General features: G+C 38.7%; 1 protein-coding gene across 3 annotated transcripts in view; it reads right to left on the bottom strand.

Moving 5' to 3' along the window:
- The window catches only part of plekhg4.S (pleckstrin homology and RhoGEF domain containing G4 S homeolog), a 79,771-nt gene that overhangs the window by 38,003 nt on the left and 16,565 nt on the right, over positions 1 to 25,203 (bottom strand). For 2 of the 3 annotated variants that reach the window (XM_041561269.1, XM_041561270.1), the window contains exons 2-7: positions 10,972 to 11,169; positions 8,188 to 9,970; positions 4,368 to 4,550; positions 1,865 to 1,988; positions 1,526 to 1,619; positions 487 to 573 (exon numbers count right to left, since the gene is read on the bottom strand). In XM_041561269.1, coding sequence (XP_041417203.1) covers positions 487 to 573; positions 1,526 to 1,619; positions 1,865 to 1,988; positions 4,368 to 4,550; positions 8,188 to 9,970; positions 10,972 to 11,169 — 2,469 coding nt within the window. The remainder of the gene's footprint in view (positions 1 to 486; positions 574 to 1,525; positions 1,620 to 1,864; positions 1,989 to 4,367; positions 4,551 to 8,187; positions 9,971 to 10,971; positions 11,170 to 25,203) is intronic. The other variant, XM_018260654.2, reaches the window with a different exon arrangement.

Below are 25,203 nucleotides of genomic sequence, written 5' to 3'. Positions count from 1 at the left end.
CAATCAAATATTGCCTGCCTCTCCTCTATGCCTTAGGCATAGAGGCGGGGCAGGCAATTACTTTCACTTTCCATTCAGCACTTCCTAGATGTCACTGCTCTCCACACATTCCCCCATTCTCTTTACCATTTACTTATGTAGCCAGTGCATGGGGATGCATATCAAGTCCCCCATTCTGGTGCACAAACAAGATTTTGAGCTGATTCTGTTTGCTAGAATTATGAATTCCCAGACCGAAGGAAACAATATTCAAATAATTTATATGGTGTAATTAAAGTTTATTTTGTTTGACTAACGTGATAAATTGGATTTGTAATAATTTTTTCCGGTGACAGGTCCCCTTTAAGACATTTAAAGACCTTTTCAATAGAAGAAAATACAAGTACTGGAAACCCACAGAGTAAATGTAAGGTCAAAAGAGCTCAAGTGACTCTGCACATACATCAAGATTCACATTGTTACAGGTATCTAAGCTAAATCCATTACCTGTATACCCTGAGGCTTCTCCACATGCAGGGCAAGATCCTTTTCCACAAGCATCAAAACACCATGGATGCAGCTTGGTACAGCAGCCTGGGACACAGAGAGGGATTAGATATTCATAAAACTGAATAAGTTAAAGAACACATAAGCTGAACAACTGGTGCAGTAAAGGAGGTGCACTCAAAAGAAAAAATACATTTCAGTACATTACAAAAGTTATTTATCAGCAGTGCATTTGTAATACATGCAGATTAATTGTGCTCAGTCCTGTTTTAGAACTTGTGGTGGGCCACATTCATTTGTCTGCTAAACAGGTACAATTACCCATACAGCTAGGAGACGCCTAGTGCCCGCAGCTGATTGGTTTGTCTCTTGCCTATCAATGCCTTTTCGAATTGCAAAATCTCACCTGCACACGTTTGGCCTTCAAACCGAAGTACACTTGTTACATCAAAGGGCTGTGTAGTTCATAAATTATTTACATTAATACTATTTTCACTGATTAAAAAAATGATCTCCCCCCCCTGCAATGGAGTTGGACTGTTACTACTCAAATTGTGGAATTGTGGTTTATAGACCCTTGCTACACAACTCTGAATCACTATGAAAAGTTGTTCCTGTTAATTCTATGGATCTGTATGCTTGACAAAGGGGCACACCTCTGAAACATTGTACTCATGCAGTAAACTAAATTTTTCAGTGTGTGCTGGCTGGTTTCAATGGCCATTTGCCATTGGAATAACTTTTCTCATTATTTTCAAAAGGTACTAGTGACAGGTGAACAGTCAAAATGATATATGTGCCATAAGCCTTTTATTTTGTCCTCCAGTGCAATTGTGAACTCCCGATATAGAATAAAAGAAACCTTTGTGGGACAGAAGAAGCCATGCACACAGGTGGCCAAGGTAAGCCATTAGACTTAAAACATGTAAACTTTCTATTGGAAGACAGACATTTGATGGTTTTGTAAACCAATACAATTATATGCAAAACAATAATATAACCTTAAATAAACATTTGCATAAATATGCCTTGAAGGTACCTGTACTATATGAAAAGCTTTAAACAGAGCAGGAACAGGAGAACAGCGGCGGGCATCCACAAGCAGTGTCAGGCCCAGACTTCTGCAATCTTTCCTTTAATGACAGAAAGAAAGTCAAGCAGAAAGATATTATTAATATTATTATCCTTTATTAATATGAGACTGGCAGCAAATATTTGTTGCACAAAAAGGGTAGTGGCCACACCATGTTCCCCGTCCCATACTCAACTATTTCAAAATTAGTAAAGGAATAAAATAGTACAGATACCAATATGTGCTGCCACTGTGTTACAGTAAAACCTCATGATGCTTTTACTTTTAACTTTGCCACAGATTTACCTTGGAATGCTGTAGAAGAACAGTAACAGACGACCCAGTTCTGAGGCATTACAGTGTGGATTCAGCCAGGCAGTATGCCTTGTGTTTATTATTATTACTGCACGTCCGTTTCTGTCCTTTGTTCCTACAAGTAAAAGAAAAAAAAAACCCATAAGCTCCTCAAGTTGAAACCAAGTTACCAGTACTAAGCGTCAAATTTAATGTTTAATTCTGACCAGTATCCCAAGTGCCTCAACGTGTGGGTATTTTTTTTCCATGTCTTCTGGGTATGCCCAGTGATAGAGAGATTAATTGTGCTGAAACGGCTCTAGCACTCCCTATGCCTCCTGAGTATCATGGAAACTCTACAACTAAAAAAAAGCCCATGGATGTTCTGCTAAATCTGAGGCCATTTGGGGATTTTGGCTGGAGGCAAAATGCAACGTGTTAACAGGGATCTAGAACGGAATGCTTTGCTGAAGAAATTGCGGCATATTTGTAATCTATTACCCATGATATCATCACCCTTTTTCCAATCTTGTTTCTCCTTCTTTATTCAAGGGGGTTGTTTCCCCCGTACTGTTGTATTCTAAGAAATGCAAAATAAAATCATTAAAAAAAATGTAATGCGTGAAATCTGCCCTCCGACAGTTGCCTAAGATGCCAATCCCCCAAAGCAGATTTGATACATAATCTATGGTCATACCCCTCCCTCAAAAACTTTTGGATGGATGTTGCAGAATATGGTGCTCGGATAACTGCTAAACCTTTTCAGGCACAATTAGAATGGGCAGTGTTTAGCAATGACATAACTTTCACACAATTAAGAAAAACAGATAAGAACCTGATTGGAAAACTGGCAGCTGCTGCCCGGAAAACAATATTGCAGCATTGGCTGAGCAAAGACCCCCCCCCCACCATAACAATAGTAAAACAGAAATTACATTATCTTTTCCCCATGGATTGGCTAGAAACTACAACTAGAATAGAGCAAAACACCATAAAATTTTTCAAGTTATGGACATAAACACAATCTTTACCACAACAAATTATGAGTTTCAATGTTGATAAATGCAAGGTTATGCACTTTGGCAAAAATAATATAAATGCAAGTTATACATTAAATGGCAGTGTGTTGGGAGTTTCCTTAAATGAGAAGGATCTAGGGGTCTTTGTATATAACACGTTGTCTAACTCTGGGCAGTGTCATTCTGTGGCTACTAAAGCAAATAAAGTTCTGTCTTGCATAAAAAAGGGCATTAACTCAAGGGATGAAAACATAATTATGCCTCTTTATAGGTCCCTGATGAGGCCTCATCTGGAGTATGCAGTGCAGTTTTGGACTCCAGTCCTTAAGAGGGATATAAATGAGCTGGAGAGAGTGCAGAGACTAAGTGCAACTAAATTGGTTAGAGGGACGGAAGACTTAAATTATGAGGGGAGACTGTCAAGGTTGGGGTTGTTTTCTCTGGAAAAAAGGCGCTTGCGAGGGGACATGATTACACTTTACAAGTACATTAGAGGACATTATAGACAAATGGCAGGGGACCGTTTAACCCATAAAGTGGATCACCGTACCAGAGGCCACCCCTTTAGACTAGAAGAAAAGAACTTTCATTTGAAGCAACGTAGGGGGTTCTTCACAGTCAGGACAGTGAGGTTGTGGAATGCACTGCCGGGTGATGTTGTGATGGCTGATTCAGTTAATGCCTTTAAGAATGGCTTGGATGATTTTTTGGACAGACATAATATCAAAGGCTATTGTGATACTAAGCTCTATAGTTAGTATAGATATGGGTATATAGAATTTAATTAAAAGTAGAGAGGGGTGTATGTATGGATGCTGGGTTTTCATTTGGAGGGGTTGAACTTGATGGACTTTGTCTTTTTTCAACCCAATTTAACTATGTAACTATGTATGTAACCTCACAGTACACACATTTAGATGTACAACATGGTATGATACAGCATTACTGACAGAACTGCCATTGGTCATGGAGTCGTCCCAACACCACAGAGTCCAGCCACAAGAACAGAGACAACCAAGCCGTGAACCCCACAGGAGCCACCTAACTAACAGGTTATTAACCTCCTATCTACAAACTTCTCAATAGGGTCCTATCTGCCGTTTGTCATTCGAGCTGATAGTTTTATATTGTAATATAGTTAATATTGTTATTATATCATAAGAAGCGAAATACATAATGTAAACGTAACAATGCAAGATTTCACTGTCTAGTCATGACTGCACAAATTATATGTACAATTCTTTGTATAAAAACAAGTTTTAAAAAAACAAATGTAATGCTCAGCTCAGGCCACTTGTATGTCACCACTGACATACCAGCAGATTAATGGCAGCAGACTGCTAAAGTAACTAATAAAGAGGCATATAACTGAATATCAGTATGGCATACATAGTCCAACAAATATAGTAACAGAGTTCAGGTAAATATATTGGCTACTGGAAAGGAATGTTCTTAGACTTGGATGTCAAGATGTCAACCAAGTGACATCAACTCACCAGGCAGATAAACCATTTCACTTAACAGAACTTCCAAATTCACATCCTGAGCCATTATAGTCATGGGCTGACCATTACTTCTCCTGGACAATGCAGGTGTATGGCATAGATGTTGCCAACAGTTCTCCTGTGGATCTTGTCCTGTCCTTTCTTCCTGGTCACTGAGTTTTCCTAAAGCTAGTTATAAAAAAACAAAAAGATTTTATGTAAAAAAAAAAAATCTAAACTGGTGGCTTGGTCATCTATATAAGTAATACAGGGCACTTTATATGTGTAAGAAGTATAGATTTACAATACAAACTTTGACCATGAACTTCCAAAAATATTGGCACATGAAAAGGAAGCACACAGATTTAAAAAAACACATAGCTAATATAATGAAAATAATTAAATAGTTTAGAGAAACCATTCTCAAGTTTTACCGTTAATAGAGGGGCAGTTTGTAAAAAAAAAAAATTTACGATCTTTTTCAGCCTATCACCCTTAAAAAAGAAAAAGACGCCAGCGTTTTTTGGGACTTTATTTCAACTTTTTTTTAAGCAAGTCCTATCTACTCTATTGCACTTCGTCTGGTCTGAGGTCGCAAAGTAAAGTCTGGTGCAAGAGGTAAGGTTCGCGAAAATCCGCAACTTAGTGAATTACCGTAGTTACGTCCCTTTGCCAGAGTGCATCTTCGCCTGGCGTAAGGGTGCGAAATAGTGCTAGAGTAGGTCCACTTCGCCAAGCGAATTTACACCAGCACCCGTTAGTAAATCAGCGAAGTGGCAAAATTACGTCACGCTGGCGAATTTTCACTAGCGTTAGCAACTTCGCCCTTTAGTAAATTTCCCCCCATAAATACAAAAAGTCCTATATATACACACAAAGAACGAAATAAAAACAAATAGCAAAGATCACACGACATTTGTAATGTAGAATGCACAAAGAGAAACAGAATGCACTTTTTACTGGGGAGTTATAAGCAAAATTATCTAGCCAATAATAGCAGGAAACATCAAAGTCTTGAGTTCATACCCAGGAGTATCCTGGTATTCAAATTAAAATCCAGAAAACCGCATGTTTTGAAAGAATTCTGGAAAGATCACTCCCTCTGCTGCCAAGGCTAACTCTCTCAATGCCGTGGATGTCAAAATAGTCTAGATCTGCTAAAGAACATGAGTGTAAATGTTTTTAAAAATTGGTGCATTTACGTATATTAACGTCTTATAAATGTTCCCAGATTCTCTTTCAATTATTATGTGAAGTCTAACCTATAGATTGAGCTCCACATTTCAAATAAACAACATTTTTTGTATTACAATTGACATTGTCCAATCTGATTTACCACTGAACAAAAGTTTTGCCTACACTCATACGGGACTGATAACACATCGTTTTTCTCCCCATTTGAAATTCCCTTAGAGGATAACCAAGTAGGATTTTTTTTACTTTGAACCATACTTGGGGAGAGCAAGTTTCTCAAGGTCACACTTTCCTTGGGACAAATTGTTATTATCAACATGTATTTATATAGCGCCAACATATTTCGTAGCACTGTGCCCACAATCAAGTCAAGTTTCTCATCAGACTGTAAAACGGAGAGATTAATAAAAGGGGTGGTTCACCTTTAAGTTAACTTTTAGTATGTTATAGAATGGCCAATGGCCAACTTCTCAATTGTTCTTCATTATTTATTTTTGTATAGTTTTTAATTATTTGCCTTCTTCGTCTAACTCTTTCCTGTTTTCAAATGGGGGTCACTGACCCCATCTAAAAACACAGTTAATATAATCTAAAAACACATTCTTTGTAATGCTACAAATGTATTGTTATTGCTACTCTTTAAATCATCTTTTATATTCAGGCCCTCTACTATTCATTTTCCAGTCTTTTAATTAAATCAATACATGATTTAAGTTTGGACCCTAGCAACCAGACTGCTAATATTGCAAACTGGTATAAAAAGCTAAAGAACTCAAAAACTGCAAATAATAAACAATAAAAACCAATTGCAAATTGCCTCTCTACAACATACTAAAAGTTAATGTAAAGGTGAACCATCCGTTTAACACGAAATTTGGGAGTTTCAGATCCTGTAACAACCCCTGTCCTGACACATACATCACTATCCTCACATTGGAGGTCTTCTAAAAGTACCGTATATACTCGTGTATAAGCCGACCCGTGTATAAGCCGAGGTACCTAATTTACCTAAGAAAACTGGAAAAATGTATTGACTCGTGTATAAGCCTAGGGGCTGATTGAAAATCAATCTGTACTTTGTACAGGAACGCTCCTCTAGTCATATAGACAGCCCTGCTGAGAATAAGGATTGCACTTCCCCAAGCAAACAGCGTATAAGAAATTCAAATCCCGTAATATCGGATCCCTCACCTCCCTCTCCCATAGCGCATCAGGACTCTGTGACTGACGATCGCCGCCCGGAGCAGGTCCAGGAGCTCCGGGCGGCGCGTCCTTCCCTGCCGGCGTCGCTCCCAAAATGGCGGCGCCCATGGCCGCCACGTGGGTAGCGGCGCCGGCGCCTCTACCCACGTGGCGGCCATGGGCGCCGCCATTTTGGAAGGACGCCGGCAGGGAAGGACGCGCCGCCCGGAGCTCCTGGACCTGCTCCGGGCGGCGATCGTCAGTCACAGAGTCCTGATGCGCTATGGGAGAGGGAGGTGAGGGATCCGATATTACGGGATTTGAATTTCTTATACGCTGTTTGCTTGGGGAAGTGCAATCCTTATTCTCAGCAGGGCTGTCTATATGACAGGGATCCGGTGAGGGATTGGCGTATGACCCGCGTATAAGCCGAGGTCGAGTTTTTCAGCACATTTTGGGTGCTGAAAAACTCGGCTTATACGCGAGTATATACGGTAGTAGTAGAAAAAACATCTGCAAAATTTAAGTTACTGTCACTAAGTATACCGAATCTAGCTGAAATTTGCTGGCAGATTTCAGTCCTACCGTGGGCAGTAGCCTCCTTTCTTTTCCACATTACCTTTGACACGAAATTTACCTTTTGAATTACCTTTGACACGAAAAAGAGAGGAGGCTACTGCCCGCAGTAGGGTTGAAAACTGCCAGTATATTTCAACTAGCTCATTTCAGCCCCAGTGTGGCCTTAGCCTTAGAGGTTTGGGGCAAATTTGTTCTGTGCCAGTCCAAAAAACTGGTCATGCCCCGTTTAACAGAGCAACCATAATTATTACCTTATTATGTGCTGCATTATTCGACTGCACATATTTTTACAATCTTTTTACTCTTTGGGTTACAGGAAATTTGGTTCAATTTTCTAATCTGGTCCTCTATTAACTGTGAAACTTGAGAATTGTTTCTCTAAACTATTTGAGTATTTTTCATTATATTAGCTATGTGTCTTTTTAAATCTTTATGCTTCCTTTTCGTGTGACAATATTTTTGTAAGTGCATTGTCAAAGTCCATCTTTAAATCTATACTTCTTACCATGAGTCTCTGCATCATGACTCAAAATCCGGCGAAGTCTGTTTACCCTGTAGGAGGATTAAAACACCTGGAGAAAGTAATACATTTATGCTATTTGCTTTGTGAGGAAATACTGGTCCCATGTAGGTCCTACAGATTCAGTATCTAAAGCACAGAGAGAAGGAACCACACTAAATTTCTTCCCACAACACAGCAAAGGAAACTGTTTTGATAACACATCTCCTACAAATGGCATAACGAAGACTGTAAGAAGTTGTTAAAGTAAAAAGCAAAATGTCTGTAATTATACTGCCTATTCCATCTGCTATCAAACTACAATTACGACAAGACATGATTTTAATCAGTTCTAAACTAGAGGTTACTAAATGTTACCTGTTTTAGAAATATCCTCAGAAGGTGGCATCGCTCTTGTGAATGATACGTTACAGTCCGTGAGGTCCTGCTCATCTTCTACAACTTCATGAAGAGTTTCTAATGTCAGGGGCAATTTTTCTGACCCAGACAATGTACACATGGAGTGATGTGGATCCACTTGTTCACTGTTATGGGAGTCACTTTTATGTTCCTGCTCTCTCTGTTCTAAAGACTGAACATTCTGCAATTGCATGTTCTGTAAAGCTCTGCTGACCAGTTCTTTATTAACATCATCAACCTGCTCTCCACACCCAGTGCAAAGATCTCGATTACTACTCCCTTGCTGCAACACAGCAACACCAGGGGCACATGATTCAGCTGCAACAAAGGCAAACTTAACATGGCTACCTGCATTTCTGTTTTCTGCACTTTCTTCTGGATTTGCTGTGTTTTCTTCAGATTTTTGTTTCTCAAACAGACATGTTGTTGTATCCAATGAAGGCACACTTTGGTCACATTCATCAGTTATAGTATAACGAATAACATCTTGAGGAAATGCTTTACTTGAAGAGTGTAAATATTCAACCAACACAGTCTCTTGTGGTCTGGAATGCTCTGCAGCAGGTTGTTGTAATGCATCTATCACCACTCTGACATCCTCAGCGCCATTTATAAAGTGGCTTCTGCTTTCTTGTTGGAACAATAATGATGTCCTAAAATTACTTCCCTGTGAACTTGGTTGTTCACAGTTTTGTGTGCACTTATCAATGTCTCCAGTATCTTTGACCTTTTCTAAAAGAGTAATCTCTGAAATGTCCTCATACTCCAGACAACTGTTTTGAGTAATAAATGTTTCTGAAATACTATGTTTTGTAGAACCAGTAGAAAATAAAGATTCTTGGTTCAAGTGCTTTTGTGACATAGATTCTCCAATGGTCAAATCCATGATTTTGTTCTGTATATCTACATTCTGTTGAGTTGCCTGTTTATGTGAAAAAGTCACTTTTTTGGAAGGTTGCAGAGAACAAAGTGTTGGCATTGTATCTAAGGAAACTACATTCATTTTACAAGTTCTACTGTCCAAAACCAAAACATGGTTTTGTTTATCTTGGGTCTGTTGAGAAACTGCTTTTTGTTGGCTTTTGTAATTTAAGGCAATAGACTGTGTTAGGGACCCCAATTGGGGCCCTAAACGAGGCACTGAAATATCTGACAGTTCTACATACTCCCCTTCAAGTTCACTGGATGCCATCATTGTTTTTACTTGTAACTCAGTATCCAAATAAGAGGTTTCACCTGAAACAGAATCCACATTAACAGTTTCAAAATGCTGAACTGTCAAATCCACCAATGATGGCTGAGGCATCCCTTTGTTACATTCCAGATACAGTTCAATTGTGTTTCTGTCACCCGCTTTTTTGTTATGTGGCTGTGCTTTGTCTATAAATTCTGGATGGACCACCCTTTCCCAGGGAACTCTAAAGATCTGGTCATCAGACATCAGGAGACAATTCTCCAGAGAAATCCCCATTCGTCCTGAGTTGATGAATTCTAACCATTCCAAGTTGAAAATTGATGTATAGGATACTTCTGGGAGGACCAGCTCCTCAATGTTATGATAATCCTGTGCCAGGCATTTTAGCACAATTCTTGGAGTCTTTCTCAAGTAAGGCACAACCTGGAAGTAAAAGTCACCAGGCTGAAGAAGTCTCCAATCTATGGATGCTAGTTGCAGAACAATCTTCTCATGGATACACAGAGGCCACCCAGCATGCCTGAATAGCAAACCATAATACTGCAACTGCAAAAAATTAGACAATGTGACTGGACAGATGAATTGAAAGTTTGACACTCAGAGCTTGCAATGATGGTCTTAAAATGTAAATTTTGAATGAAGCTAAGCTACATATGTGGTTTACCAACTTACTAGCCCTACCAAATTCACCTGCATTTTATTTCTTCATCAAAAATGCTTAAGCAAAATTTCATAAAGACAGAAAAGAGTGTGACTATTTGGCACAGGTATGCATAGTTCAAAACCATTCTGTGCCGATCAAATGGCAGCAAATGTTTAAGCGGTGTGCAGGAACATAAAGGAAAAAAATTGGAACTTTTCCTAAGTTACTTACTCACACTTTATATTTTTAGTTCAATTTCTTGAACTGTGTTTATATAAATTCAATCAGCAAAACCGCATGATATTTTCTTTCAAATCACCATTTTTCCTAATTTTTGTAAAACTAAAGGGACATTTTTCATTAAATCAATTCATCACTTGATGACAATGGAATAAGGTGAAGAAGGGGATGAAGAGACTGGTCTCTGCAGTACAGGCAGAAGTCATGGTTTCCTTTCAATCTGTGGAATCAAGTATGTTTTTAACAGTTTTTAAATCCCAGCAGAAAATAACAAAGCAACTATATCCGCTTGATAGATATATAGGTGTCAGGAAATTCTGTTGCTTATCATTGACTACAATTCACACTGCATTGATGTCAGTCCCAATGTTGATAGTTCTTAGTTCTCCCTGCAGTAAACTGAAAATGGTATATGCAATGTCACTAAAGATTCCTGAAGTAGTGTAGTAGAAACGTCTTTGTAAGCCTTTCTGAATATTGTCTATTAAAAGTGTACAATTTCCTTAGTTTCTTGACTGGTCAGCACTAATACCAGTTTTAATTTGGTAGGGGTTTAATTTGTTCTGGAAAAGGTGCTGTTGGAAAAGCACCAATGCCAGTGCTTTACCTATACACATATAGGAACAAAACGTACTGTCCTTTACCCTGTACCTAAATCACTTACACAAGCTTCCTGTTGCAGGCTGTGGAGAACACGCTTTGCAGGAATCAGGAAATCAATGAGATAGCTTAGCCCGTCCCCACGGTAAGTTTTCTCCACTACATCGAAGACTTGGCAGAGTACAGTGGCCGCAGTGTATTCAAAGGGTGGGTAAAGGGAGGACAGCGTCTTCTGGATGCATCCATCTAAAGACTGGGAGTCCTGCAATGGGAGAGACATAAAATTAGGGATGCACCGAATCCAGGATTCGATTCGGGATTCAGCCTTTTTCAGCAGGATTCGGATTCGGCCAAATCCTTCTGCCCGACCGAACCGAACCCTAATTTGCATATGTAAATTAGGGGTGGGGAGGGAAATCTCATGAATTTTTGTCACAAAAACAAGGAAGTAAAAAATATTTTCCCCTTCCCACCCCTAATTTGCATATGCAAATTAGGGTTCGGGTTCAGTTAGGTATTCGGCCGAACCTTTCGCGAAGGATTCGGCAGAATCCAAAATAGTGGATTCGGTGCATCCCTACATAAAATAGAAAACTTTACATGTTTTTGCAGTTAATCGTTTGTGTCAGTTGATCACCTCTGACTGAAAGGACTACATTTGCTAATATTACCAGGTACCAGTCTAAACTAGTATAGATGTGAATATATGGGGTATAAATCACGCATGAAGAGTCTATATATTGGCTGCCAATTGACCATTTGGTTTAATTACATAAAAAGCCTACCAAATTACCTATTCAATTTGAATTTAAACATTAAAAATATTTATTTTTTTTGCTTTAAAAATAAAACCTTTTGCTCAATCCTAACTAAGATATAGTTAATCCTTATTGGAGGCAAAAAAAAATCTTAATAATATTGGGTTTGTTTAATTTTTAATTTGTTTTTCAAGTCAGGCCCGGATTTGCGGCAAGGCTGCATAGGCCCGGGCCTAGGGCGGCGAAAAAATAGGGGCGGCATCTCGCCCAGCCGCATTATGGGGACGCGTGCGTCCCCATTTATTTACAGCAGCTGCACCGGCGTTTTTTTGCCGGCGCGCTGGGAAGGGGAGGTGGGCGCTAGGACCGCGCGGCCGCCTGGTCGGACCGCGCGGCCTAGGGGCGCGCCTCATTGAAATCCGGCACTGTTTCAAGTAGACAAAGGTTGTTCACGTCAAATTAAAAGGACACTGTCATGGGAAAACATGTAATTTTTTAAATGAATCATCTAATAGTGCTGTTCCAGCAGACTTCTGCACTGAAATACATTTTTCAAAAGAACAAACTTTTTTTTATCTAAAATTATAAAATCTGACATGGGGTTAGACATATTGTCAGTTTCCCATGTACCCCCAGTCATGTGACTTGTGCTCTGCTAAACTTCAGTCTCTTTACTGCTGCACTGCAAGTTGGAGTGATATCACTTCCCCCCGCAGCCCATCATCAGATCAATAGGCAGGTAACCCGATAACAGCTCCCTGGTAGATATAAAAACAGCAATCCATGTGCCACTGAGATTCCAGTTACATTGAATAGGAGAAACAACATCCTGCCAGAAAGCAGTTCTATTCTTAAGTGCTGGCTCTTTCTGAAAGCACATGAACAGGCAAAATGACCTGAGATCGCAGCCTACACACCAATATTACAACTAAAAACAAATACACTTGTTAGGAATGAAATTTTACATGGTAGAGTGAATTATTTGCAGTGTAAACAGTGTAGTTTAGAAATAAAAACTACACCATAAAAATATATATAGAGACTCTCTATATTATATATATGATAAAGAGGGTGATTTTCTGAGACAGTTTGCAATTGATTTTATTCGTGGTTTTTGAGTTATTTCGCTTTTTACTCAGTAGCTCTCCAGTTTGCAAAGTCACCAATCTGGTTGCTAGGGTCCAAATTACCATAACAACTATGATTGATTGGAATAATAGATTGGACTATGAGTAGGAGAGGGCCTGAACAGAAAGATGAGTAGTAAAAAGCAGCTTTAACAATACATTTGTAGCCTTATAGTGCATTTTAGATGGTGTTAGTCACTCCCATTTGAAAACTGGAAAAAGTCTCATGAAGGAGGAAAATAATTAAAAAACAAATACAAAGAAAGAATGAAGGTCAACTGAAAAGTTGCTTAGAATTAGCTATACTATAACATAACTTAATGGTGAGCCACCCTTTTATGGTATGGAGATCCAAATTATAAAAAGATCACTTCAGATCACAAGTATTCTTGGGGTCCTCTGTAATTGTACCAATTACACAGGACCCCATATACAAATCTGACCATAGCAGAAGTCATTAAAATGTCGTACAAGTCCTATGCAGCCTATCATTATTTAATCTGAATGCACTAGTCAGTGCTAGTGAAAAATGCTGGTGGTGAAGTAACCAAAGCAAATAGTCCGTAAATGGCTTTCATTATTCTACCTGCAGTAGACAGAACAAAACTAACTGCTGGTTGGGTGCTATGGGTAGCTGCAAATCGCCAAATTTGCTCAGCGTTGGTAAATGAGACCCATTTTTCCCCTCATGGTAAACCACAAGAAATAGGTTTATCACATGCTCTAAATGTTTTTCAGCATGTTTTTTTTAACGATGGTTTACAACACCTTCATTTTTTACACACCAATGCTTCCCAGTGGCAACTGTATAAAGTAAGTCACAGACATTTAATAATGATGAGCAGGTCAGAAATATTTTTTTGACTAAGTCCTTTTATACTTTATAACCTGTGTGATGATATCTTTAGCAGACTCATCAGCAGGTTACCCTCAAATGCTTTATTGAAAAGAATAGTGCATCTCAACATCTTTGGTTCTATATGTAATGAAGAAACCAAAACAGCGACAACAATTTGCAACCCCTACCTCAGTCTCTCTGGGTGGTTATTTGGGAGGTGAAGCTGATAGATCCAGTCACAGTGATTTATTCATCTGCAACAACTATGCCCACTTCCTCTCTCAGGAAGATGTCACTTCCACATTGTCTTTACGCACCCTCAGGGGTGGCCTCTCACTGGGATTGGACAGTTGGGTAGGGGATGACAGTTCTAATTTTTGTTTGAGTTCAGAGATAAGATGATGCAACTGTCCAGATAAACATTACAATCTGCACCGACTCAACTCCCTCATAAAAGGTGGTAGGTACACTAGCTAAAAACCCATTCATTTTGTAAAGGTGAGCTATTGTGAATATTAGGTAATAATTTAAAGTCCTAGTTTTGGAAATTGCATGCAGTCTACATGAAGTAAATAAAAATGCTAATTCTGTCTGCTATAATTAGCATTTAAGCAGAAACTAAAAGTTAATCAATGTGGCAAATGGGGCATACTCTCTGCCAGGAGCAAAAGGAGCCAGGCACTAACACTAAAGCCCTGTGTGCCATGAACCTAAAGAGATAATGACAATTGCAATGGTAGTACAGTTATGGGATCCGTCATCCGGAAACCAGTTATTCGGAAAGCTGCAAATTATAGAAAGAGTGTCTTCCATAGACTCCATTTTATCCAACTAATTCAAGTTTATAAAATGATTTCCTTTTTCTCTGTAATAATAAAACAGTACTTTGTACATGATCCAAACCAAGATATATATTAATCCTTATTGGAAGCAGAACCATCCTATCAGGTTTTAGGGATGCACCGAATCAACTATTTGGGATTCGGCCGAATCCTTGGTGAAAGATTTGGCTGAATACCAAACCAAATCCTAATTAGCATATGCAAATTAGGGTCAGGAAAGGAAAAAGTGAAAAAATTATTCTTTTGTGACAAAAAGTCACGTGATTTTCCTACCCGCTACTAATTTACATATGGAAATTAGGATTCTGATTTGGTTCGGCCAAGCACAAGGTCTCAGCTGAATCCTGCTGAAAAAGGCCAAAATCCTGGCCCGAACCGAATCCTGGATTCGTGCATCCCTATCAGGTTTATTTAATGTTTACATGATTTTCTAGTAAACTCAAAGTATAAAAATGTAAATTACAGAAATATCACTTATCCGGAAAGCCCCAAGTCCCGAACATTCTGGATAACAGGTCCAATACCTGTATAAATGTAGTTTTACAAAATATATAAAATAAGTTTGATTGAAGTAACCATGAAAGTTTAATTGAACATTAAAATGCTTTTATTGGACTACAATCAGTTTACAACCTGGCCCACTTCATATTCTACATATGTGAAATGCTGTGCTGTGTAATATGTTTGAACTATACAATTTAAGGGTGACAAAAAAAAATATTTTTGCTCACTCCCCAGTTAAAGTGCCTAAATGGTTTGACTTCAGCAACAGTTTCCTTAATGAACATCATAGCAACTTGTTTTTGTAGTTTAGAGCACAAATTAAATTCATCTTACCAAACGGCGGCCTCCCAAAGACCCAGCAATCTAACTCAATTTACTGCAACATGCTAGCAGTTTTGATTAATCATATGTAACATTTTGGGTGTCAGTTCAGCTGTTCCTGCCACACATCTCTATGCAAGGGTGACATTTTCAGACAAAAGAATGTGCTGTAATCACATTAGCTAATCTCATTCACTTAAATAATTGAGAAAAAAAAGGAGGAGGGCAGACGTGTGCAGGCTAAATCCATTTTAATTACCGACATTCATTGTCACATTGATTTAGTAAGGGAAGATAATGATGAAAACCTACAGATGGTAGAAGTTGTGTGCTATCCACAAATTAACATAAATCTCTTGTGTTTCTGAAACATTGGAATTTTAGTGTACAAAACCTCCCATTACAAATGTTTTTGGCTTATCCCATGCTGTTTCTTCCCCCATCCTATATTAGTAAAGGGCAAATATACATCTTAAAGAGTACAATCTGAATCTTAAAGATTAGCCCTGCTAATAATAGAAAACTGCATGCTCAGGTTCAGGTGCTTCTATACTGGCAAATATGCATTTGGCCTGAACTTAGAGCATACCCATGTAAATATAAAACCTTGTTACTATTAAAAGCACATACAGTGGTGTTTGAAAGTTTATGAAACCTTTAAAATGTTCGATATTTTTATATGAAAGTGACCTAAAACCTCATCTGATTTTCAAACAAGTCTTACAAGCAGTTGAAGATAACCTAGTTAAACAAATGAAACAAAAATTATTATATTTGATCATGTATTTAAATTTTATTGAAATGATCAAATAACATATATGTGTGTGGCAAAAGTAAGTGAATCAGTATTCACTAACTTTCGCTCAGTATATGATGTGACCTCTTTTGCAGCAATAACTGCAACTAAACTAAGCCGTAACTGTTGATCAGTCCTGCACATCAACTCAGAGAAATTCTAGCCCAACTTCAGCTTTAAGATGTCACATGAACCGCTCACTTTTGGTCTTTCCACAACATTTCAGTTGGATTAAGGTCAGGACTTTGACTTGGCCATTCCAGAACATTCACTTTATTCTCCTTTAACCATTCTTTGGTAGAACAACTTGTGTTTAGGAAGATGGCGCCCGTGAGTTCCGCTGCGCTGAATCTGCATGTGCGGTCAGTATTTCAAGAGGGGACACAATTCAGGGGTAACACTGTGCAGGGGGGAGGCAGGGAGGGGGCCAGAGGAGGGGGCAGTGGGGACTTTTGCCTAAAGGGGGGGTTTAGTGATTCTTAAGAATTCTTGCAAATCAGAGAAGTTATTAACAGAGATAAGACAAAATAAAAAATCTTCACAGAGACTTATTTCAGGCTATATCTGCAGTCCAGTCAGAAACAAAGCAGAAGCAGCAGCGACAGACCAGCATATGTAACACTTCCCTACTAGCACTCTAGTGGAGAGTGGATAATAACAACATGGGGTGTCCTTACACAGCCAGACATAATGAGCGGCAAAGGATAGTTAGAAGGAGAGGCTATTTCAGCTGTCTAAACACATACTCTGTAGACACTTGTTTATCATGATAGTTGTTAGGCAGGAGCCACAGGAGGTAAAACCACTACCCTTAAATAACCCTGCAAAGATATATATACACACTCACACACAACCCCACTATAAACATTGTTAATAATGCCTTGAAATGTAGTTTGGTGTTTTAGTTAACTTGATCATTGTGCATATGTGCATCTTACAGGATTATTGTCAAACTTTGTTTGGCTCCGGTGGAAATAGAAAAACGAGTGGAAAAACTGAACGTGTTATTGGAATGGAATAACCCACATGTACGATGCCATCAGAGTGTTGCTGTTTTGTTGGGCTTCTGGGTGTTGCTTTGACCACAACAATTTCACTTTTCTTCCATACAAGGGCAAACTGTATTTATGGTGTTTCAGCCAATTAGCCCATGGGCCAAGCACATTGATAACATACAAAGGCCACAGGTGCCAAACCAGTTATCTATTGTTACATTTGTCTGGGCAGACCTCCCAAAAGAGAAAAAAAATCAAACAGGAGCTTTGGCTTTTGCTCAAACAACATTTTCTGGGAAGACAGATAATCCTCAGCACCTCAACTTGACATACTGTACATTTCCAAATGGTAGGGCAGTATGGTAAAACACTTCCCAAACAAATCTGGTCCTCTTAGCTTAACGATTAAACATTTCCTTTCAGTGACTGAAAGGATAAACAAAGCAAGTTCTCCCTTTTTCTGTCTGGTGCTTGTGTCACTTTAGCTTTGCTGTATGCAAACATAATTCTGGAAAAAAAACCCAGTCAGACAATGAATGAAGTTTCCCATTGGAGGATTTATGTTTACATTCTGCAAGGAAAAGCTAACACAAGCAAAAGGCAGCAGAAAGATATAAATCATTCTCTTTAGGCCAATGGTGCATTGGGATGATCCTCAGGCTGCAGATAAATTCTACGTTTGAATCAGCGCTCTTTGGTGATCTTTTGAACCACTACGTTGGCCCTGGTGCAGGCACAGGAAGCAGATTTCCCTGCACATGGTGGGGGGGGGGATAACAAATAGATAGGCACAAAAAATGTTTTAATTAAGAAGATTGGGGAATAATGCAAAGCTAAAAGCTTCAGAATAACAAGTTTTGCAAAAGAAATAACATGTAACAAATACAGGGTATTTTCATATTTTCCTTTTTGCCAACATACAATAAACATTTTTAAAGGGCTTGTTCACCTTTGAGATAACTTTTAGTATGATGTAGAGAGTGATATTCTGAGACTATTTAAGGATTTTGAGTTATTTAGCTTTTTATTCGGCAGCTCTTCGATATGCAATTTATGCAATCTGGTATCTGGGGTCCAAATTACCCTAGCAACCATGCATTGATTTGAATAAAAAACTGGAATATGAATAGGAAAGGACCAGAATAGAGAGATGAGTAATAAAAAGCAATCACAATACATGTGTAGCCTTACAGAGCATTTGCTTTTTTGAAGGGGTCAGTGAGGCCCATTTGAAAGCTGCAAAGAGTCAGAAGAAAAAGGCATATAATTTTAAAACTATAAAAAATAAATAATGAAAACCAATTGAATAGAATTGGCCATTCTATAATATACTAAAAGTTAACTTAAAGGTATTAACAGAATAAGATAGGGTCAAGCCGCCAACATAGTATGATCTATTGCTGGCCAGTCTGGACCTATAAAAAGTCTTAGTGGAACCACTGTGTTATGTCTGTTATGCACAGAAACCCACACTCCCTGCGTCACTGGGAACAAAGCCGTATTTAACTACCATCCTTGTTAATGCACAACAAGCTGCCAGTATTACATTGCAGGGCTTCCTAAGAGATATAGAGTGTCTCTCCACCCTCAAAGGAAGCATTTAAATGGCTTTTGTTCACAAAAGGGCTGAGCATTTCCCCTAATGAAAAAAAAGTAAGGCTCAAATGAGTGTGGCTACACCATAAATAACAAAGCAAACAAAGTTTATTTATTTATTTATAGATTCAAAGTGCAGCTTTAAAGTTAAAAGTATTACCATACCTGTGATGCAGCTGGGTGTGGTGGTTTGCACCTCTAAGGCTGGAACTACACAATGCGTCTTCATCAGATTCGGCACGATGAGAGGAAGCGGATGAGACGAGACTGATGTGAGGAAAATAAGGTAAGTGATAGAAATGTTGGACATTGTCACTGCATGCATCCGACACGGATACGAACGCTGCACATTGCGTCTTCATCAGACAGACGTGTCGTGACAGATGCACGCAGCGACAAGGTCTGACATTTCTATTACTTTCCTTATTTTCGTCACCTCCGTTTCCTCTCATCGCGTCGGATCTGCATTGTGTAGTTCCAACCTAAGAGGCAGGCCAGCACCACTTCCTGGAATTTAAAGGGATTGCTGCAGTTCTCACTCCTTTATAAGGCTGGAGGGATGTGCAAGCAGGGAGTCATTTGTAAAGCAAGAAGAGCTGCTGTATGATGTAAATATATATTTTTTTCCTTTTTGTAACAGTCAGCTTTGCAAGTCTCTGAACTAAATTAAATAAGAGTCTTGCTTATTTATTTTTTTATGGAGGTCTGCAAAACAAAATAAACCTCTGATTTTTTTCAACAAGACAAGAGTACTTTTTTTAAATATTTCCCCCATGCCTTACACAAGGTGGTCCAGACTCCATGCATCAAAGCAAGAAAACTGTACATGTCAGGGGTAGAGAAACATGAAAAACACTACAGACTGTAAATCCTTGTTTCTTTTATATGGTTACATGCTTTAAGGAATATTAAAACTGCTTCCTACATGTATAAAGTAGCAACCATGCATGCGCTTTTAACTAACTAGGCCAAAAAAATGACAAGTAATCCTAATATAAATATATTTTTATGATGCTAGGATGCATTAAACTAGGAAGCTAGCATCTTGGAATATTTTTCTTCCAAACATTGCAGGTCTTTGTTATGAGCTCTGTTTCACATCAAAAACTAAAATGCCAAGACAGGCAAGCAGAATGCCAGCGGCAGAGCAATCATGAAAGAAACTCAAACAGTCCATTTATGGCATTCTAGCATGAGATACACAAAGTAAAATTAAGGTCCAGTTTACTGCTCCCACTGGTTTTAAAGAATGAAGTGGTTTCTGATCTAAGTAACTGTGAGAAAAGCAATATACGCAAAGACATACTAGCTTTATGAAAAAAAAAATTCAAAATACAGGTATGGGATATGTTATCCAGAAAGTTTCGAATTACGGAAAGGCATAGAATCTATTTAATTCAAATAATCCACATTTTTAAAAATGATTTTCTTTTTCTCTTTAATAATTAAACAGTACCTTGTACTTGATCCAGACTAAGATATAATTAATCCTTAATGTTAGCAAAACCAGCCTATTGGGTTTAATTAATGTTTATGTGATTTTCTAGCAGACTTAAGGTATGAAGATCCAGATTTCAGAAATATCTGTTATCCAGAATACCCCAGGTCCTGAGTATTCTGAATCAAAGGTCCCATACCTGTACTTGGGGAGGCCCATTTATCAAAGTCCGAATTTATCTCATTCTGAAAACTACTCCGACCAAATCCGCACAGGTTTTTCCCCCTTATTTATCAATATGTTTTCCCAAAATTTCCTGTGTGGGGAAAAAAACATGAAAAATTTGTGAACGTTTGAGATCTAACAAATTTTTCTGAACTTCTGTACGAAAACTCTGGCTTTTTCAGATTTTTTCCCGAAAACCACCTTGGATTATTGCACGAAAACCAGTGCAGATAAAGAGATCTTCGGGACCTCTCCAATTGACTTACATGCAACCTGGCAGGTCTGAGATGCCAGATTTTTGGATTCTGACTCCATCGTCGGGGTATAAAAAAGGGGTTTTTTTCTCCACTAAAAATGATGATATAGTAAAAAAAAAAGGGGGTTTTGGCATTCGAAATTGAATAAATAACCCCCGTAGTGTTCTGTATTCTAGGCACACATAGTCTGCTTTAGTTTAATCACTGATGCTAGCAGATATGATTACTTTTCCAAAATAATATATTACTGTTAATACCATGAAACAAGACCTGAGTCACATGGAACGACAGCACTGTAGACTATTCAGAAAACATACCTTATTCAGGAAATGCACGTGCTCCTCTATGTCACAAAGTTTATAAGAATTGTTCTGTATGGTGCAAACTACACAAGTAAGTAGAACTGTTTGAGAAAATAGCTGCCACCCACATACCGTTTCTCTCTACCTCAACTAATGCCACAGAATGTGCTAACATTCAACAGAGGCAAGGTAGAGTTGTGTATAAGTTCTAAAAGCAAAAAAAACAAGTCCATGTCATCCATATGGAAAGCTGCTCTCTATACCAATACGTGTTAAGATGTAGGCATTGTGCTAAAAAAATATCCTTTAACAAGTCACATTTGGGAAGCAAGAAGCTTCCAGGGCATTGAGGGTCTGCTAAAACATAACCAGAGGACTCGACTACAGCTCATACCAAAGTTCTCGAAAGATGGTCACATGTACTTCCTCTTCAGAAAGAATATTTTAGGGATCAACTCTACTTTCCTGTAATACCAGCCTCTGCCTATCAAAAAAAAAAAAAACAACTTCAACTTATTAATTCACTCTCTAAAAAACCTGCTAAACTTTTCTGTAACATTACTTCACTGCTCTCCCCTTCCCCATCCTCTCTGTGGTCTCAACAAAATTCTCCAAGCCCACTACCTATCATTCCACACTAGCCAGTCTCTTTGTGCTTCTTTTCTCTTGTGACTGAAGAAGTCTGAAACTTCTGCTTTCCTTACATCTTACAACCTGCCTTCTTGGTCCATTCAAAACTTATCCAAAATACAACTCCAGTCTAATCAAAGTCTTAACACGTCTATCTAACCTTTACCTCCCAAATGAAAGCTAAGGCTATGGGCATACAGGCTGCTGTCAGCAGCTGTTCTGCTCAGTGATCCTGCTAACTAATCAACTCATATGGCTTCTAATACCACCTCTTAATCTTAGCCTATAGTTTTTTACTTGCTTCTCTTCTTACTTTTTAGCTCTCTCTACTTGAATGTGCCGATGGTACTTACATTAACCCTCAAAAAGAAATTATTTTCTTTACCCCATGCATCAACTATAACACCCAAGAAGTGTCTATCACTGTTAATTATTCCATTAAGACACAATCTCACCATGCCTGGTGCCTTGGGATTATCCTTGGGTTGATGGAGCAAGTCTGTGTATATTTTCAGGCCAAGAGAAGTGGATTCACTTCATGACCCAGTTACATTAATTTGAACCACAGTCATACTGTATGCAGAGGAGTGGAGTTGGTCTGAAACGTTAGTTTTTGCATATTTGGGCTGACCTCTGTATGCCTGCATGCAAGCAGAAGTGGTTCGTTACCACTAAGCCTGAAAAAAATGATGCAGGCTGAGAGCAGTGGATCCATCGCTCCGCCTGCCCATGGCCTCAATTCTTTTCTGTCCTTCCTTATGAAATTTATAATTAACTCACTTCATTTAAGGAATATTTCATAAAAACGTTTTTTTTTTTTATCAACCAAGATACCACCAAAATTGGGATTCCATCTCTCATCATATTATGTACCAACTACTGTTAAAGGGGAATTAAGTCTAAAATAGAATAATGGTAGCAATGCTGTGCTTTGTATTCTTAACATAAACATACTGCACCACAAGCCTAATAAAACAAATGATTTATGTTTTCAAAGTTGTCCACAGGGGGATGTCATCTTGTAACATCTTTGCAAGACCAAGACTACACACATGCTCAGTGTGGTCTGGGCTTTAGTTGGGAGGCTAAGCTTAGGGATCGTCATAAATTATTAAAACAGCAAGTCAAATAATATCTGACATAGAAGCCAATACAGCAAGACTGATTAATAATCAGAATATGCAGACTGCATTGGGTCTGTGGATACAAATCTCTACACGGTCGCCGGCTGCTTTACAGGGAAATAAACAAAGCTGCTTGAGTTCTCGGAAGTAAGGTGGGGGAGCTCCACCCTGCCATTTGAAAGTATGATTGTTTCCCTGCACAGCAGTTAGGGATTGTGTAGAGATTTGTATCCACAGACCCAGTGCAGTCTGCATATTCTGATTATTACTCAGTCTTGCTGTATCGGCTTCTATGGCAGATATTATTTGACTTGTGCTGTTTTAATAATTTATAAGCGCAAATATTTTACCCCCTACAATTTTAATATTTTACAGATACACCTTTTACAGATATGTTGTGTGGAGTGAGTATGCATAGAGTTTAGCCGAGTTGAAAAGATGATTTGTTCAAAGTAGGGATGTGACAAAAGGCTACCAGTAATAGTCAATGACAAGTGACAATAGCAGATTTGCTTTTCCACCAGCTGAATTCTACTTGCAGAAAAAAATGGCCCATGTGACATGAACTTTAAAGGGGACCAATCGTGAAAATGAAAATTTAATAAAAGCTTCAACTTAAAAATTCTGTACTGTTTCTGAAATAATCAATTTTATCTTTGATATTCCTCTCTCAGCATCTGTTTCTCTTCATTCTCTCTTCATGCAGGAGTCGGGTGTCAGATATTAATTTACAGTTGGATCCAATATATCTTATAGGAGGGCTCCATTAGCCTAGAAGATGTATTAGAGCTCACTCTATTAAAACCACCAGAAATCATGTCTCTCTACATGCAAACAGCAATTATTTTGTTAGATTTTGTATGTACTGGAATCAGTTATTTGCATGAGGTCTAATTCATCTGCTAGGAAAGGAAGCCCCCCCCCATGAGATGTATTGGATCTAACTGTCAATGACTATCTGACACTGCTGCAAGAAGACAGAATGAAGAGAAACAAATGCTGAGAAAGGGATAGTCATCATTCAGAAATGATGCATAATTTTTAATTGATTATATTTAGAAATTTTCTTATGATGAAGCTTATATTAAATTTTCATTTTCGTGATAGTTCCCCTTTAAGATGGCCATACAGGGGCAGATTTAAGCTGCCAATTCAACCCCATCACACCAAATCGGCAGATTATCTGCCTGTATATGGGCCCTCCCCATCTGCCTTCCTGATACATGCCCAAAAATCAGGCGATATCTATTGGGCAGGTTTGAAAATAACAACATTTGAAACACCCCCTTTATGACATTTTCAGGCTCTTGCCTGTCTTGTGCTTCCAACCTCTTCTGTTTTTATTTATTTTCTTTTTATCACAAATGACTAATCAACCAAGGCCTGCAATGTTGAATTTTTCTTCAAACCTCCACAATAGATTTTTCTTAGAAACCGTTTTAGACCTTGCCCGTTTCTGTAGAATGTGGAATGTGGAATGAATCCTGTAACATAGTAACATAGTAAGTAAGATTGAAAAAAGACATATGTCCATCGAGTTCAACCTTTTTTTTTTATTTTTTTTTTATTAACTACCTATCTGCCAGTTGATCCAGAGGAAGGCAAAAACCCCATCTGAAGCCTCTCCAATTTGCCTTACAGGGGGAAAAATTCCTGACTTCCTGACTCCAAAATGGCAATCGGACTAGTTTTTGGCACTCCCACTACTTTGAAACCACTATGTATGTTTAAATAAAGCCAGAGATTGATATTATTCCTACCGTCTCCCGTGGATACGTTTTCCAGCGCTGCCAGCGGTAAATTGGTCGTGTGTATGTGAATGCTCGGCTGAGTGTTGCCGGGATCCCGCGATAGCTGCGGAGGACGTAGGAGAGTGGAAGGAGTGGGGAGAGCTCCGCCATCGATTTCTCTTTTCTAATAGTGGCAATCGGACTAGTCCCTGGATCAACTTGGACTATGAGCTATTTCCCATAACCCTGTATTCCCTTACTTGCTAAAAAGCTATCCAACCCCTTCTTAAAGCTATCTAATGTATCAGCCTGTACAACTGATTTAGGGAGAGAATTCCACATCTTCACAGCTCTCACTGTGAAAAACCCCTTCCGAATATTTAGGCGGAACCTCTTTTCTTCTAATCGGAATGGGTGACCTCGTGTCAGCTGGAAAGACCTACTAGTAAATAAAGCATTAGAGAGATTATTATATGATCCCCTTATATATTTATACATAGTCATCATATCAGCCCTTAAGCGCCTCTTCTCCAGCGTGAACATCCCCAATTTGGCCAGTCTTTCCTCATAGCTAAGATTTTCAATACCTTTTATCAACTTAGTTGCCCTTCTCTGTGCCCTCTCTAATACAATAATGTCCTGTTTGAGTGATGGAGACCAAAACTGTACGGCATATTCTAGATGGGGCCTTACAAGTGCGCTAAACAGTGGAAGAATGACCCCCTGCTCCCGTGACTCTTTTTTGCCCTTGATGCTGCCAACTGGCATTGCTTGCTACAGCCAAGTTTATCATCTACAAGGACTCCAAGGTCC

The sequence above is a fragment of the Xenopus laevis genome, chromosome 4S, assembly GCF_017654675.1.
Source record: "Xenopus laevis strain J_2021 chromosome 4S, Xenopus_laevis_v10.1, whole genome shotgun sequence".
Classification (NCBI taxonomy): domain Eukaryota; kingdom Metazoa; phylum Chordata; class Amphibia; order Anura; family Pipidae; genus Xenopus; species Xenopus laevis.
The sequence above is the reverse complement of the archived record's forward strand: the minus strand, read 5'-3'. Positions and strand labels throughout refer to the sequence as shown.